At 38.1% G+C, this 17438-nt stretch overlaps 1 protein-coding gene across 1 annotated transcript in view; it reads left to right on the top strand.

Moving 5' to 3' along the window:
* Window positions 1-6696: 6696 nt before the first annotated feature.
* Window positions 6697-17438, top strand: part of SV2C (synaptic vesicle glycoprotein 2C) — a gene marked incomplete at both ends in the record, with an annotated part of 80208 nt that continues 69466 nt past the window's right edge. Inside the window, one exon of the mRNA XM_083884415.1 lies at window positions 6697-7280. Within this exon, the coding sequence (XP_083740541.1) occupies window positions 6697-7280 (584 nt within the window). The remainder of the gene's footprint in view (window positions 7281-17438) is intronic.

A 17438-nucleotide genomic window follows, 5' to 3' on the forward strand; every position in this document is an offset into this window, starting at 1 on the left:
CATCACAGATTTGTGCAAAGCAATTTCAGAAATGGCTGCTTCAGTGCTCGAGGCTTGTCCTGTTGCATTTGCAGATTTTATTCTCTGGAGGATTTCCACTGTGTGTTACTTTCTTATTTTACTTCCAGGATACGACTCCTTGGCTAATTGTTCTTAGAATTTCAATCTTGGTGCTTTTAAAATATGTTTCTTTAATATATACGTATCACCAGGTTTCCCTCTTCTTCCTTGTGAGTAGAATCTTTTTCTGCCTTCTTTTGATCTCAAATGATTCATGGCTGCTGGTGGGTCTTTACTTTCAGAGAAGATTCGTCTGCTTCCTGTACAGCAGCAAACATGGCATTTGCAAATACAAGACAGAAATTGCTAGTTGGTGTGCTTTTGGCAGAGGGTTTTTTGTTTGCTTATTTGTTTTGGTGTTTTATGTTTGTTTATTTTTTTTTTTTTTTGTTTTTTTTTTTTTTTTTTTTGTTTTTTTGTTTTGTTTTGCTTTATTGCTGACATTGCTCAATGAAAACTTGCTTGTCCAACTGCTTTGTGCTGTTCCCTCATTACTGAAATGCAGGGTGATGCTTTCCAGTGTGATTCTGACAACTGAAAATTACAAAATATATTGGAAGCACTGATGATGAAAGTGAATTTTCAGGGGGAGTAGATATGAGAAGGGAGATAGCCCTTGGCTTTAGAGGGAACAATTTTCTTTTACAATTTTCTTTCTACTTCTGAGGCAGTCTTAAAAGTGCAGAGATATGCTCGAAAATGTTTGGTTAAAAAAGAAAATTTTAAAAATAATGAAATTTCAACTTTCCTAAGATTTGGGTAGTCATTCAGATAATGTGGGTAGAGTATGAAATCTCACGATTCCTACTGGTGAGACTTAGCTTATGTCATTCAGGCTGCATGAGGTGTGATTCTTGTCAATTATTGAACAAATTGATAAATTCAACTTGTGCTAACCACCACTCAACACAGATACTGGAAAAAATATGTGCTTTGAGTGAATAGCAAAGTGACTGGAAGGGGACACTTATTCACTGAAGAAGCCCACAGGAAGCATAAAAAGGTATTCAAAGAAAAAATTAAAATCAAAATGTTGGAAAAACATTTAAATGATCCTGCCTTGTCTTTAATGAGAATGCTTTTTTCTTTTTTTAGTGTTTGTCAAGTAAAAATATGTAGAAACTTGAAGTAGCCAAGTAGTGAGCAGAACTGATTGCAAAATTGACAAAAGCAATCAAAAATCTGGTAATTACATACAGTATGGCAAAACAACCAATAAGCATTAGACTTAAAAAAACAAACAAACAAACAAACAAACAAACCCCAAAAAACCTAAAAAAAAAAAGGACAAACAAAGTTTTCTTTGTATATGCTAATCTCTGTTAACAGTTAAGACAGGAAGACATCTCAAAGCATATCCAACACTTTTTTCAGTCCTCTTTTCCTAGGAAAGAAAGCTCTTGATTAAATAAAAAATCAAGGAAAGGACCACTCCACTGTAGGATGGTGCTCATAAAATTTCCCAGCATTGTATCACCCGTCTTCAAGATATTCCTTGATATTTATAAAGATATTTAGAAATATATTTAGAGAAATTTTACTTTATTTTAGAAGTAACACTTGGAGGACTAATATAGTGGAAGTATAAAGTGAAGAATGCCCCACCTCCTAACTTTGTACCTATAATTTTCCACTCTGCCTTTCTTGGAGGATTTGTTTTTTGAATATTATTGAAATTTTATCACTGATAATTCACTTAAGATTTCCTGATTTTCACTGGACAGAATTTATTGCTTGTGTCTTGGGTTTGTGATTTCATTGTCTTAGGTGGTCTGATTTCATCTTATTGTTAGATTTCCAGTTTGTCTTGCTTAGAGGAGAGCTTTTGCAGATCCTGGTTTCATTGCTTATATATCCAGCTCTAAGCAGGGAAGAATTAGGCCTGTGGTCAGAAGCACTATAAGGAAAGAATCATTAGAGTTATTTCTTTTTGGTGGTACTTTAAGGCTCGAAGAGGTAGTTAAAGGCAATATTTTTTTGTTGGAGGCGTATGTCCACATACATTTTGCTTTCAGGCAAATATGTTCATTTTTCTGATAAAGATTATCAAATTGCAAGTAAAAACAAGCTAAAAGCAATTCCACTTGCTTTGTTCTAATTAGCTAAATTAGTTAAATAGTTTTAGAGGAACTGGGCAAACAGAGCATATGGTGCAGGAATGGTTATCTCTGCTGGTTTAATGAGGAAGGAAAGTAATGAAATGGGGAAAAAAGAGATTGCAGTGTACCATGAAAACCCTGTTTCTGCTGAGCTCAGGATTGTTGATGTGTACCAGATAAATGAATTCCCATGATCATCATGCATACGTGTGTGGTGTCTGCAAAGAGGATGCAGTGACAGGGTGCTGGTACAGGACAAGTGGTGAAAACACCACCCAAACAGGGAGAGTGCTGGGACTGCCACTGGCAGTGGCACTGCAGCCTTGCAGTATTATACACAGTTCTGTCTCCTGCAGCTTGAGCTAGCAGAGTGCAGCCTGGGTATGTGTGACTCTCAACATGAGAGGGAGAAAATTTCTTAAAATATAGAAACTTTTAATCTGCTACATTACCCAAAATGAATCTGCTTCACACAAGCTTTGATGCCAGCTCTTATTTATTTTAAATACATGAATACCTCTATAAATAAATGCCCTGTGTTGAGGAATCTATTCTTTATTAGGTCATACTGAAGTAAATACTACTCTGGAAAAATAAACAAATGGCTTTGCACATGAAGAGATGAGGAGGAAGTTTGCAGGTGTCCCTGTGAATGCAAGCGTGGGCTGTTTTATTTTCTTAATTACTGAGAATGCTTGCAAAACAATGGCATCTTCTGTTTGTGAAATAACACAGTTCAGGTGCCTATTTTTAAGCTGGAAAATAAAATCATTGACAAGGTAATAAAATTGGAAGTAGTTATGATCTAACCAAAGATTCTCTCTTCACATGATGACTAATTTCTAGCAACAGATAAACTTGAAAAACACAAACCACCTGTATCCATCTTTGATAATTTAAAAAAAAAGTAGAAAAAGAGAATCAAAATTACAAGAAAAATACTAATTTAAATAGACAACAACTTTGATTAGAAATCAGTTTTACTATTTTTTTTTTCCTTTGGAAAGGCATTACAGATTCAAGAGAAAAGCAGAAAAGAAGCTCTACAAAATTCCCAAGAGTATGCACAATTGAGTGTGACTTCCAGATCTGTTCTGAAGACTTTATTGTCTTATATGCATATAGTTAATATCACTTTTTGGAGTACCCAGTGAATCTTCTCACAGCTTATGTTAAGCAAAGATTAAATCTTTGTGGGAATGAGTTTTCTGACTTGTCATAGATTTATATATTTATGTGATCTCACTAATTTATTTTGAAATGTCCAACCTTTATGTTATTTGTACCAGATGTACAAATAACTGTTCATCTATAGAATGCTAAATATACTGAAATACTGAGCTATGTGGATGTAACAGAATGGAAAATAATAAATATTACAATAAATATTAGAGCAAAATAACAATTTTATTTTTATTTTGTGTATGCATCTTTGAGTATTTTTCCTCAAAATGTTTTTGTAGGTGTTTCCTGAAGGGATATTTCTGTTTCCTGGGAGGGTTTTTTTTTGGTTTTAATTTAAGGAATTGAATAAGAATGTGGTGTTTGCTTTAGTGAAAGTCAGCAAACATGTTGGATGAATTGGTTGGTACGGAGAAGAGTATATAGCTAGACTACCATCTCTGCTTTTGCTGCTTTATGCTACTCAGGTAGTCATTAATCCTTACTCTTTCAGACTTTCCAGTTACTTACTTGTAGTAATCAGTCCAACATAATTGGAAGGGTGGGAAGCTATCATGCATGGGCTGTAAATCATTCCTCTTTGTATTTATCACCTTAAGGCACAGATTTCAGTTCATTGAGAAAGCGAAGCTGTTTAAAAAAAACAGTGTTCAGATTAAACATTTTGCTTGGAAACTTAAGCAATATAGAGAGACATTTCTGATTTCTTCTCAGTGAGAAATTCTGCTCTATCTGCACGTTTTTGATGGCAGAGTTTGCTCTTAATGAGTTTGAACAGGTGAAATTCCTTGTTGATGTACCTGGTTTACCACAAACTCCAGCATAAAGTCAGTTACTTACAAGTTTGCAAATATTTATTTTTTTAGTCTGTTTGACTCACAGTTTAGGTGTACTACAGAAAACATGGTTTTATCAGAGCTGATTCTTAGACTCTTTGTTCATTTGGTATTCCTAAACTCCTGCTTTCTTTGAGATATATATACACACACATACACACCCTGTACTAATAGGGAATTTGACAACTGAAAACCCTTACTGGAAAAACAAAAAGAAATATATATCAGTCTAAGAATTAGATGAATTCAGATTTTGGTTAAATGGGACAGTGTAAAATTATCTAAAATCTAGGAACACACTGTACGCATTAACATCAAGAAAAGTACCTGTTAGAAGTTACTGAATTTCTTGAAAGTATTTGTAGAAGGCTTTAGCAGATCCAGTGAATGTTTTGATGCACTGCATGTTCAGTAACAGCTAGTAGATACTGTGACCACACACAGGTAAGGATCAGATACCTAATTCAGCACACAAAGGTAACGTCAATTTCTACAGAGCACCTTGAAAACTGAAAAGCTGTAATTAGAGAAACTGCCTTGGCATAAAAAATTCACCAGGATGACCTACTTAAAAGGATCATCATGTACCTAAAGTCAGGCTACAGTTTGCAGTCATAAATATTACATTAGGGCTTTTTTAAGGCTGCATTTCTCTTCCAGTAAATGCTCCAGTTCCCATTAATAGTTGAATACTGCCATCACATCTGATTTCTTTGAGAAACATTCAAAGTGTACGAAATTAATCTAGGGGAAGATACTAAAAATAAGGACTTTTTTACTGTAGGTGAATTTCTATTATTAAAAAGGTAGGGAAATAGCTTTTAGCTTCTAAAGTCATGTCTATGTGATTGTAGGCTTCACTTTCTTGTATCAGAAGTACATCACATCCTTTGTTTATCTAATACAGTCTGTAGTTTTTCCTATGCCTCAAAACACTATCTGTCCTAAAACTCATGTCTGGAGTATACCTTTGGAGAGAGTATATGCAATAGAATGAGTAAAAAAGACAACTTCTCAAAACTATTCCTTGGTCTTCTCCCATAAATCTCTGAGGGCAGTTCACACTGCTTTAGAAAGGGTAATAAGATTAGCTTCAGAAATTTCCATCTATTTTTACTCCTGCATCATATCTCACTGCCTCCTTAGTTGTATTACAGCAGTTTTTCTGAGGTAATGCTGGAAAATAGATCATTAAAATGATCATGGTTAAAAATAACCTTTCCCCCAAGCTGGAAGCAGACAGTGTTTTCTTAGAAGCATTGCTAAAAAATTGTAGCCTGCTTTTTCCCAGAGGGGAGGCTTCTACAATCTGTTGCAGTGTCCAGATTCACACACACACAGACACACACACACACAGACTCCTTTGACTTTAGACACATGAGTAATGGTGCAATTTTGTAATTGATTTTAGCTGTTCTAACTCCAGACTGTTGCCAAAGAATGATCCTGCATTTCTTCCTTCTGTATGCTTGCATGCTGCTGCCATTTGTTACTCCTGCCCCTAATGATACTGCAGATGTGTGGGGAGCAAATTGTCTCACAGATGTGCCTGAAAACTGCACAGAGAAGGGAATGGTTAGTCTTCAGCCTAATAGGCAAACTGCTCTTGACTCATTGTGTCTGCATTTGTGACCTTGGGGCTGCACAAGATGGAAAGGATGCAGCAGGGGAGCAGGGAGAAGAGCTGGGGCAAAATATCTTAGTGCTTTCACTCAGCTCTGTTAGGGAGAACTCATGCTGGACTAACACACTCAGAGATGCATTAGCTGATAATATACACTCTGCCCCTACTGTGAGTATGGATAGGGAAGAAAGGAATGTGCTTGCCCATGACTCAGGTATCGGGAATCTCCAAAGTGTGAAAGTGCCACCACTTCTGCCCACACAGCTCCCTGCACTGAATTTTTTAGGGTGGGATTTCATATTGCTACCACTCGGTGTGAATGCACTGTGAATGCACTGGCCAAATTCAGTCAGCTTTAAGACACTGGTACTGATTGGAGGAATACCAACTTCCTACAGGGTTTGTTTTAAATAGAAGGCTAGAGAGATATTTCATGGTAACTCACTGAGAGAAAGGTTAGTATTTGTAGCTTACCCAATATCTTGTATGATGCATGGAATTGCTTGGTTTCTTTCAGAATAAAACGTGGTATCTGAGACTAGAGAGTAAAAAATTAAATTCTGAAGATTGATAGAGATATTAAATTTATCTTCAGCATATTTTACTTGTTACCTGTGGCATTTGTATCCCTGAAGAAAATACAGGATTTTATGTTTGAAAGCCTTGTATTCGTTGTATTCCAGTGCTCAAGTAAAATTGGGATGATTCTGCATCAGTGTGAAGAGGCATCTAAAAATAGTGAACTATAAGCTTTTTTCCTCTTATATTTTACAGGTTGAACATTACAGCTTCACTTGTACCTGAGCTTTTTCCACTGATGTCCAGCACGCAATAGACATTCCAAACAATATTTGGCAGGTGCCTTTGCAACTTAACAGCAGTCCTTTGATACAGGATGGAGGACACATACAAAGACAGGACTTCACTAGTGAAAGGGGCCAAAGATATTGCTAAAGAGGTGAAGAGGCAAGCAGTGAAAAAAGTGAATAAAGCAGTTGACAAAGCTCAGGATGGCTACACACAGAGGTCCTACAATCGATTCCAGGATGAGGAAGATGATGATGATTACTATGGCCAAGGAGGAAATTATGGTGTAGAAGCTAATGATGATGAAGGATCAAGTGAAGCAACTGAAGGACATGATGAAGATGATGAAATTTATGAAGGGGAGTATCAGGGAATCCCCAACATGGGGCAGGGTAAGAATGACATGGTGGCCTTAGGTCAGTCTATGCGTGATGAGTACAAGGACCGTCATGAACTGGAAACAGAAAGGAAAGCTGATGAAGAAGAGCTAGCACAGCAATATGAATTGATAATTCAAGAATGTGGCCATGGTCGTTTCCAGTGGGCCCTCTTCTTTGTGTTGGGAATGGCCCTAATGGCTGATGGTGTTGAAGTGTTTGTGGTTGGATTTGTGTTGCCCAGTGCCGAAACAGATATGTGTATACCCAATTCTGGATCAGGATGGCTTGGTAAGTGAAGTTTTCATTCTGTCCTTTTGCTATTAAATTGTTTGCTTACCGTAAGAATAAATACGTATTTGTCAACACAATTATTTATATTAAAATGAATTGTATTAATTAAGAATTTAATTAATATTGTGATTTTATTTCTTAGATGATTGTGTTCTTATTCAGCCAGTAAATAAATCACTAAAGAGAAAGACTACACTGTAAAACTTAATAAGGAGAGGGACAAATTTTGTTCTCATATACAAAGGTAGATGTCCAAATGAACTAATCTACAACAAAGCAAAACCACAAAACCAGCCCACAGGTGGAGAATTGGAGTCCTGCTGAAATGATACAGGTATAATAAAGAGCAGATGATACAACTGTGTGACATATGAACCTTTGCAATGGTGAGGTAAAATTCAATCTGGAAAATTCAAAAAATTCCAATGAAAATGCCTGGAATTATTATTTAAATCATATTAATTATTTATATTATTATTATTATTTATAAAATATTTGTATTTTTAATATTATTATAAAGGCTATAAATTATTATACCCTTTCCCTCTTTTTGTCTTTAGTTCTTTTATACCACTGACTCTAGCCATCCAAAGAGAATACTGTTTACTTAGGAAGAGGGTGACAGAATATTGAACAAGAGCCTGGGGTGTGTTTTTTGTGTCCATTCTGTTGATGGGGGTGGGCTGTGTCTCATCCCCTAGTCTGTTCCTTCCCGTGGTGTTGGACACAGGCAGTCTTAACCACCCTTGTGTGCCTTGGTAGCACATTTACTTGCACAGCAGGTAAAACAAGGCTCTCATGGGGCAAGGCCTGTGGAAAAAAGTTGTAGAAAGGGTTCCCCAAGGAAGAGGAGAGGTAGGAGCCTGGGCAATTGGGATAGAGCAGGAAATGGAATGTATATGTGTAGATAAGTGATATCATGGTGGGTGGAGGTGGTGGGTGCCACAGCCTTCTGGAAGTGTCCCCAGTGAAGGAGTCACTCGGCATCACAGGCACACCTTCACAAGCACTCACACACACTGGGTAGCTGTAAACCCTCCACAGTAAAGAAGCAGGAAGGTTCTTCATACGGAGTTCCATGTAGAAGGTCTATCCCAGCCACATGTGAAGGGGTCCAGAGATGAAAACAAGGCACACATGAGAGACCAGGGTTTATATATGGGGCAGCAGGGGTGGAGTTGAGAGCAAGCTCCAACTTGAGGGAGCTTGAGGGAGAAAGTGGTGCAGAGTTGGGGTAAGGTGCAAGGAAAGCCAGTAGGGAAACAGGGGTGGAGGATTGCACCAAATGAGGGCCAACAGGGCCTCGAGCAAAGGAGAATATTCTAGGGAAGGGTCATATAGGGGGGAAAGAGGCAGGGAGGCCAATGGGGAAACTGGGGAAATAGAACTGGGATACATTTGCATATCAGCCAAAGAACCTCACCCTGACATAAAGGGCCTTGTCTCATTTGGAGAACATATCTCCAAGGGAGTATCATGTACTGTGGTTTAGGAGGTGCATTGACCTACAAAGGGCCTGAAGACTACTACAGAAAAGGAGGACTTCTTATAAGACATTTAGAAGCCTTTGTTTTCTAGCAGATGTTCTGCTTGTACCCTCCATCTTTGCAGCATGTGGTAATGTTGCAACAGATCTTATTTTAGTTTTGCTCAGTTTCCTGACATATTGATACCAGCAGCTTGGCTCTCTGGGTTTCAATACTGTGGACTGAAGTCTCCCCCTGTTACATCTCTAAGCCTCCCTGCAGGTGACAGGAGCATAAGTGGAAGGTGAAGATTTCTCAGATTACTGTGTCCTTCGCATTATTCTTTGCCATTTGTTATTAGAACTACCTTGCATATTTTATTAGAACTACTCTGTATATACTATATGCAGGGCAGTGATGAAACTTAAAATGGAGGGAAAAAATTATTAAAGTTTTGATGGTTAAAGAGGCTGAATGCATATAATCTGTTTTGTAATGCTTGTTTACACGAAATGCCAAAATTGTATGTGTCATGTTTGGACCTGTAAGCTTTCAAGTCTACTTCTTAAAGAAAGATGAGAAGCAAAAAAAATGCAAATCTGTATCACCAGATAAATGTCAAAAAGTCAGTGCAGATAATAACATACACTGCATCTTAGAAAAGTGCCCAACTTGCTTTTTTTCATCTAGTCCTTGGCGGTTGACAATATCTTTAAAATCTACCCCTCAATTTTATAATTTTTGTAATTTTTATATTGCGAGAACAAAAATTGTTTATCTCACCCCCATATTTAAATTAGTGATTGTAGTGGTTTGAGTATCTACTAGAATATTTACACTTTTTCTGCTATGAGATGAGACTAGGAGAAAACCAAACCAGGCTTGAAACTAAAAAGAGTATAAAGATAGGTAACAAAACTACAAGAGAGAAAAAAATTAGAATCAGAATAAAATCTTTAAAACACTTCTCCTCTCCCTCAGTGGCTTCTTTTCTTTCTCACAGACAACATATAAAGACAAAACTTGGAATTCTTAAGTCAGTTTACCACTTATAAAATAGTCTTTCATCAGTTCATTTAGAGAGAGAAGTCTCTTGGTTTACAGTAGAAACTTCCCACAAGACAAGAATAGTCTTTTTGTGGCCTTTAATTCTCACAAAAGCAGCTGCCCAAGAATCTCCAGTTGTGAAGTCCCTTCCATATTACACAGCCTCCCACCGCTGCAATATGGGTCATGCATACTCATGGGGTATCATTTTAAAGATGGACAGTTCCAAAAGCAAAAGCTTTTTCTCCATCTTTGGACCAGAGATCTTTTCTCATTCTAGTGGAAGATCAGCATTTTCATCTCATTTCTCTCTCTCTCTATTCAAGCTTCTCATAATATCACAGCTACTTCAATATTTCCTTAGTCCATCACAAATACCTTTGCCAATATCTGCACTCTGAACATTCTTATCATCTCCCCAATACATATTTTTCCATGATTTAAAGGGATATTCTAGTATATCACAGTCCATTACCACAGCTCACAGAGGACTTCCCACCTAAAACCAAGGCATCTTCTCATCTCTTCCATCTAAGATGTAACTCTTCCTTCACTGGCTTTGATGCCTTCATATTGTCTCTCTACGTATCTCCACTCTGTCTTTTCTATCACTGAAAGAGGATTTGATGTTTTGCAAGTTTCATCTGTGCAAGGAAAGAATTAACAGCCTGCAGAGGGCACGATGATTCTTCTGGTCAGTGGCTGAAGGTGGTAAAATCAGGCTGCGCCGGGGCTGTGCCAGGATCCTGGGGCCCCAGCTGAACACAAGCTGTCCTTCCTGTCCGAAGGGAAGGGAAGGGAAGGGAAGGGAAGGGAAGGGAAGGGAAGGGAAGGGAAGGGAAGGGAAGGGAAGGGAAGGGAAGGGAAGGGAAGGGAAGGGAAGGGAAGGGAAGGGAAGGGAAGGGAAGGGAAGGGAAGGGAAGGGAAGGGAAGGGAAGGGAAGGGAAGGGAAGGGAAGGGAAGGGAAGGGAAGGGAAGGGAAGGGAAGGGAAGGGAAGGGAAGGGAAGGGAAGGGAAGGGAAGGGAAGGGAAGGGAAGGGAAGGGAAGGGAAGGGAAGGGAAGGGAAGGAGTCTGGCTCCTGGCAAGGGCTGCCCAACCCACCTAGGGCTCTTGGGGCCTCATTGGCAGGGGGAGGGTGGCGTAGCAGCAGAATGCTAGCAGCCACTCAGGTCTGATCCAGCCAAGGGCATTCTCTTTCTCCTCTCCCTGTGCCCAGGAGCTCCTGGGCTCAATCCAACCAGGACTGCTGCAATGGCAGGGCCCTGCTAGACCCTGCCAGGCCCGAGGGCCACATGGTGGAGTGGGACCAGCCCTGCCAGCCCCTGTTTTCTGTTACCATACTGAAAGAAAAGAGAGGTTTTCCCAGAAGTCTTCTTTTAACCTGTGTAGTCCAGAGGCGTATCCCATATTTAGTTGGTTAATCAGGCTGTCAACATTTAAAGTCAGTTGCTAATTGGTTTTTTCCACAGCTTTCTTCAATCAATGCAAAACCAGCACAATAAAAAAATCTGCTTGTTTTACCGCATTCACCTTCCTCAACAAATGAAACTGTCAAAAGTTTTCCAGGACAATGAAATATAAGGATAACCCCAAATATCCAGTTAATTAATATTGCACTGTATTTTCTACAAATAGTATTCTTTCTAAACAACAGCATTAAACATTATGAAGGTGTTTGGAATTGGCAGTGGGGAGTATTGTCCCTACAGTAGTAGGGGCCATGAGTATTCACATCCACCTATTGGGGGCTGACCCCTGTCAAAAAGGTTGAGGATTTTCCTGTCACTAGAGTTCTTATGATGCTGTCTTGAGATGTACTGGAATAACTCTGTATTTAACTAAATTTGGTACAGAAGCTGTTAAATACCTCATATCTCATACCTCAATATGTGTGTGTGTGTGTGTGTATAAATGATGCCGGTTGACAAAATTAAAGTAACAGCTCCGGAAAACTCAGCTGTGCAAGTAATGTATTCTCTTGCCTAAAATATAGAAATTGTAATGTATCTTCCTTTTGCAATAATATAAAACTAGCCTCTCTGTTGTGGTATTAACAAACAATTATGTACTAAGAGATTAACATACAAAAGCAGGAAAGAATGGAGATAAGCAATTTCTTTCCCAGCATGTACTGAAGGCATTGCAACACGTGACTGTTTTATCAATAATTTCACCCAAAAAATGTATTTCTGGCCCATTGTTACTAGAAATATATCATAAGCTGCAAGCCATCAATACATCAATGTACATATGGCTTATAAACAGAGTAGATATACTGCTTGCAGACAGCATAACCTTAATTCCACTGATACAAAATATTCATTGTAGCAGTGAATGCTTAGTGAAAGCATTTATATGTTTTCATAACTGGGTCCTCACATCCATGCATTTCAATTACTTTGCACTTGTGATTTCAGCTTATAATTACATTCTAACTGAGGTCTTCCAGACAAGCATAATTCTTTTTTTCATTATTAGAATTCCATAATCCAGAGGATTCTAATATTGTTAGAATATTAAAGTCACAGGACTATGCTAAGGGTTGTAAGGTAAAATAAGTACACACACAATATTTATTTTTCAGGCAATTTTCTAGACTGTCAATATACACACTAAGAATATCTTAATTTGTCTTTTAAAAAGTGGTCATTGATTTGGTTGTAAAAACTGTTTTCTCATCTATTATGCCATGACAGTTTACTAGGGAACTTGAGCTAATTAAAACCATTTGATGATATTTATTGAATCTCCATGTTCAATTTTTATTTTTTAAAAATTCACTTTCACAAGGACAATTTCCCAAAATCCTTCTTTATTGACCCTTCCATGAGCTTGAGATCACAGTTTATTGATCCCCAGCAACATCTCAGAGCCTATAAAGTAACATAATGAGTGTGCTGATGTCATGAATTAGCTTCCACTTGTCTTTTGAGTTAAATAATAAACCAATACATTTTTCATGCCAAGTAAGTGGTTTTCTTAAAAAAAGGACAGTTGATTAGCTTAAATTAGCCAGGATTATAGTGACATGTCACTAAGCATGAGAGAAATGTGTCCCTGCTGTACATATAACTTGGCTGTGCTTGCTAACTCCTGGATGGAGGAGGATTCACACTGGCCTCTTGACTTTCTGGCACTTATGAGGCAAGAGTACCTTCATGAGACAGGTTGTAGGCTCAGGCCTAAAGATTTTATTTTAACTCTTTTCTTGCTTCTTGTGTCTTCTCTCTTTGGTTTTATCAGTCAGAAACTGACTGATTTTAGGTTAATTCTCTGGGCTCGGATTTGGGTACACTTTTCTACCCAATTTTTCTCTGTCTTTGCATTCAGATTGTTCTTGAGGTTTTTTGGGGTTTGTTTTTGGTTTTTTTTGGGTTTTTTAATGTAAAATTTTTGTCATGGCCTTTTATTTCCTCGGCATCTTTGAATCCCAAATACTGAAAAATTATTTTTCCTAAGCTAGGCAAAGCTAGTCTTTCCCAGCTATTCCTGTTCAGGATGCTGTGCTCCTTCTGACCATCCTGTCACTGATTCTCCCTTGGGACCTGTAAGAGCTCACCCTTGTGTGTAGGACCCCTGACAGCTGCACTGCTGTCATCATTATTAGCAGTACATACAGGCTGACTGCTGCTCAGCTGGTGATGAGGCCAATCTTCACAGCATCAGTTGGCACCTTTTTCAGACAGGCACCTCCATCCTTTTTTTTGTACTTTATCATGTAATCATAGAACAGTTTGAGTTGGAAGGGACCTTTAAATGTTCATGCAACCCAAACTCCCTGCAATATGCAGGGACAGCTTTAACAAAATCAGGTTGCTTGGAGGCCTGTTCAGCTCAACAGTAGGAAAAATCTGAACATCTCAGGATTTAGTGGTTATTTTTTAATATTTTATTTAAATATTTTTTGCATGTGTACCATTAGGCACTCTTATCCACTGACTGACATCCTTTACTGAGGCCAGTTGCTCCTCAGAGATTTCTAATAGTCTCCCTTGTCTATTTTTAATTCCTGTATGAGTCTCTGTATGAAGTTTAGTCTGAATGATCTCTTGAGGCTGAATAGTCTTCTACTCTGTTCTGTCTTACCATTGTATTAACCTATGTGTTAGTCAAGACTTTGGTACAGGTTCATAGTGCAGCAACAAACCTAGAGATAATTTTTATATGTAAAGGATATTCTTAGCTGATGAGTCAACCTACAGACATTTTCTTCCATCTATAAAACTCAAGTATTGTGGTAAATCACTGCACTGATAATGCTGGTACTGTGAATATGAATAGCAACAAAGAGCTTACCTTAGAAATAAAATTATTTTCTGAAACCCTACATTAGTCAAATAATACCTTGATCTAAGAGTTTCTTTCTGCTATTTTTCTGAATTTAATAATCCAATTTTGTGTAGTATTTGTAGAAAGAAGAATATTGACATAACTAGGTCTTTTGGACAGAAGTAGTTCTCAGTCTGGGACAACAGCCTACCAATTCTACAGTGATTACTAACTTGCACATTAGCTGCTTTAATAAAAGTGCTTCCCATCCCTACTCTGTCTTAAAACCTACCAAACATAACCAGCATAATTCTAATCCACGTAGTTCTTTCTCTTTACATGAAAAGAAGTGCTCTCCTGAAGTTTGGCAGCTGATGCAATGCGCTTATAAGCTCTGCTAAGAATACCAAATGATCTCTGACATTTCCTGCTTCTTAGTTTAAAGAAGTACTGGCTTGCCAGATCTTTGCCATTTAATTTGATTCTGGTTTTGCAGTGATCATTATCAACAACTTTACATTCAACAAATACCTTCCTTGAAACTTATCAATGATGAACACAAATCCTTCCATTGGAACAGAATAACCCAAGTCACCAGTAGAGGCTAGTCACTAAAATGCTGGATAGCAGACAACTCTGCTGAAGGATCTGTGGTTTTTAGTAGGAAGCAAGTTGACATAGGACAGCAGTGCCTTGCAGCTCTGTTGACAAAAGTGACCAGTAAGCAGAGAGGAGTGATTATTTTCAGTCCTCAGCACAGCGAGCCCACATGCTGGATTTTCAGTCCTCTTGTGGAGCCACATAAAAAGGAGAAATTAACAAATTCAGACAGATTTAGTAGAAGACCAATAATGTGACAAGAGGAGTGGAATGCACAGCACATAAGGAACAAAAGGACCCAGATTCTTTAGCGTGGAGGAAAGAGATCTGACGCAAATCTCTCTGTATTATTTGGAAACAAAATTGAGAGAAACTGTAGTGAACGTGGATTAAAATTTTTTCTCAGAGGAGCACAAAGATCAGAAGTTCCAATTGGGGATCATCTGGTACAATTAAGAAAGAGTGAGGTGGTCAGCCACCGGGAATGTTGCCTAGAGAATCTGTGGGATATTTGGTATATTTTCAAAAGTTGACTGATATTATGTTAGGGTCTCTGTTTGGAGACAGGCACATGATTTTTATATCATGTGACAAACAGCCAAAGTTTATTGTTGGGTGCCCCCTTTTATAGGGGCTTCAAAATTCCTGTACTTGGACATCTGATTGGTCGGCGTCTTAGCACCGCCCAGCTCCCTGGCCAATGACATGTCTGCATTCAGGATTGAATGGGATTGGCTGGGGTGCCCTGTTTGAGATTGAATCTAACCTGTCATGGCTCACCCAGGCACTAATGAACTAGGCTAGGCAAATTGGGTTTCTTGTTATGGCTGAATTTATCTGTGCAGCTTCAGACCAGTTCTATTTGTGACAAACTGATGGCCTGAGACAAAATAATCCTGCTCTGAAGGCAACCTTGCTTTTAGCAGAGGTCGGAATAAAGCTCTTCAAAAGTCCTTCCCAACCAAAATTTTTCTGATTAGTTGTCTGCAAATGTATGATACTTCCATTTACCTATGACTAAAATACATGTGCAGCTGTTACACTTCAGTAAACTTTTAAAGGAAAGGAGGGTTAGAAGTCATGGATTGTACATAGGCTTGCTGTTTGAAACACAGACTAATGTCTAAATTAATTTAGGCAAAAACATGTAGCCTGAATGATTTGTTCTCCTCCTGAAATCTGGCAGAAACCTGGAAGTATGTGACAAAATATTGGTGAATAAAGGGCTACACAACCTGAGATTGACAGGCGTATTTTTTAAAAATTCATGCATCTACATGCCTAGTGGGATTATTTACTGGTTAAGAGGTTTGAATTTTAATAGATTGACACAAAACTGTCTTTATACCACAGTGAGTAAAATGCCTTCTGCTGCTGTAAGTAGTTATCTGTGTATAAAATTATTGTCCTTTTTTTGTTAAATATTAGGTCATTGGAGATGGATGAGATTTATTGCATGTTACATGTAAAATACAGTGGGAGAGGGGGTCTACTGTTTATCAGTATGGTACTGCCTTTGTTATGACACAAGTGACAAAAAATGAAGGAAACCCAGGCTCTATTACTCTATTTTTTACTGTTACATTGACCTAGTAGATGTACTCTTAGACACTTGAAAATTCCAGGGGAAAATCCTTTTTTTTTAAATTATGGAAACCATGTTGAAGAATTTTTAAAAAATATTTTTTACTTCAGGGAAATAGATTAATATCTAATTTTTTAATGTGGACATTTGGCTGAGGTATATATTTTATGCAAGAGAGAGCAGATATCAAAAGAAGTTAGATACTTATATATGATCTGGTATCTATATCACATTAAAAGCATCTAGATAAAGAGTACTTATTAGAGCCAAATCAGACATTTACCTTTAAGGAATCTCACTCTCACTGAATCATGGTGAGAGTCTGTTGCACTTACAGTTAATAGTAGTAATAAATCTTAAGAAGCAATAGAAATATTTAGAAATAGAGCTGCAGTCACTGAAATGCATTCTAAATATTCCAGAACAAGGTGAAAATTGGTCTGTAGGATTAATGTCTTACTCTTTCAGAAGGAGATGCCAGAAATACACATGCCATCATGCATGCTGGTCACCTTTGGTACAGTTGAGCTCTCTTGCAAATGACATTATTAAAGTCCTACTGCAGTGCTTTTTCCACTTGTCTTCCAAACATAGTTTTTTGAGGGAGAAAAATTAAGAGACAGATCCTTATAATTTCCAAGCTGTTACAATATATGGACCAGTGAAAATGGTGGTTATGTCTGGTTTTGTTTTCTGAAGGGAAAAAGGGGATACTGGAAGGAACATGCAACATGATTGTGTCTGTTATTACATCCACTAAACCTGTATCACATGGAACATCATGGACTGTGACAAGACAGGAACTGGGAGCACAGATTTGAACCATTCATGAAATACAGTATACTCATATATTCCTCTATGCTGGTGCAGGCTCCCATGGTAAACCACTATCTAAAGTGGGTCATAACTGCCCTCCTTTTCTGAGTATGATGTTATTCCCAAAGAACCTTATTGAAGCCAGTATTAAGAGAATGTATAGACCCATTTCAAATCCTTTTCCTCTTTCAGATTGCTTCTGCCTGCAGCTTTACTGCAAGGACCCATGAGGATCACTGAGTCCAACCCATTGCACTGCTCAGAACAGCCCCAAAAATCACACCATGTGCCTGAGAGCAGTGTCCAAACACCTCTTGAACTCTGTCATGCTGGTGCTGTGACCACTATTCTGGGGAGCCTCTTCTGGTGCCCAAC

Source organism: Zosterops lateralis (assembly GCF_965231275.1).
Source record: "Zosterops lateralis genome assembly, chromosome: Z".
NCBI classification, from domain to species: Eukaryota; Metazoa; Chordata; class Aves; order Passeriformes; family Zosteropidae; genus Zosterops; species Zosterops lateralis.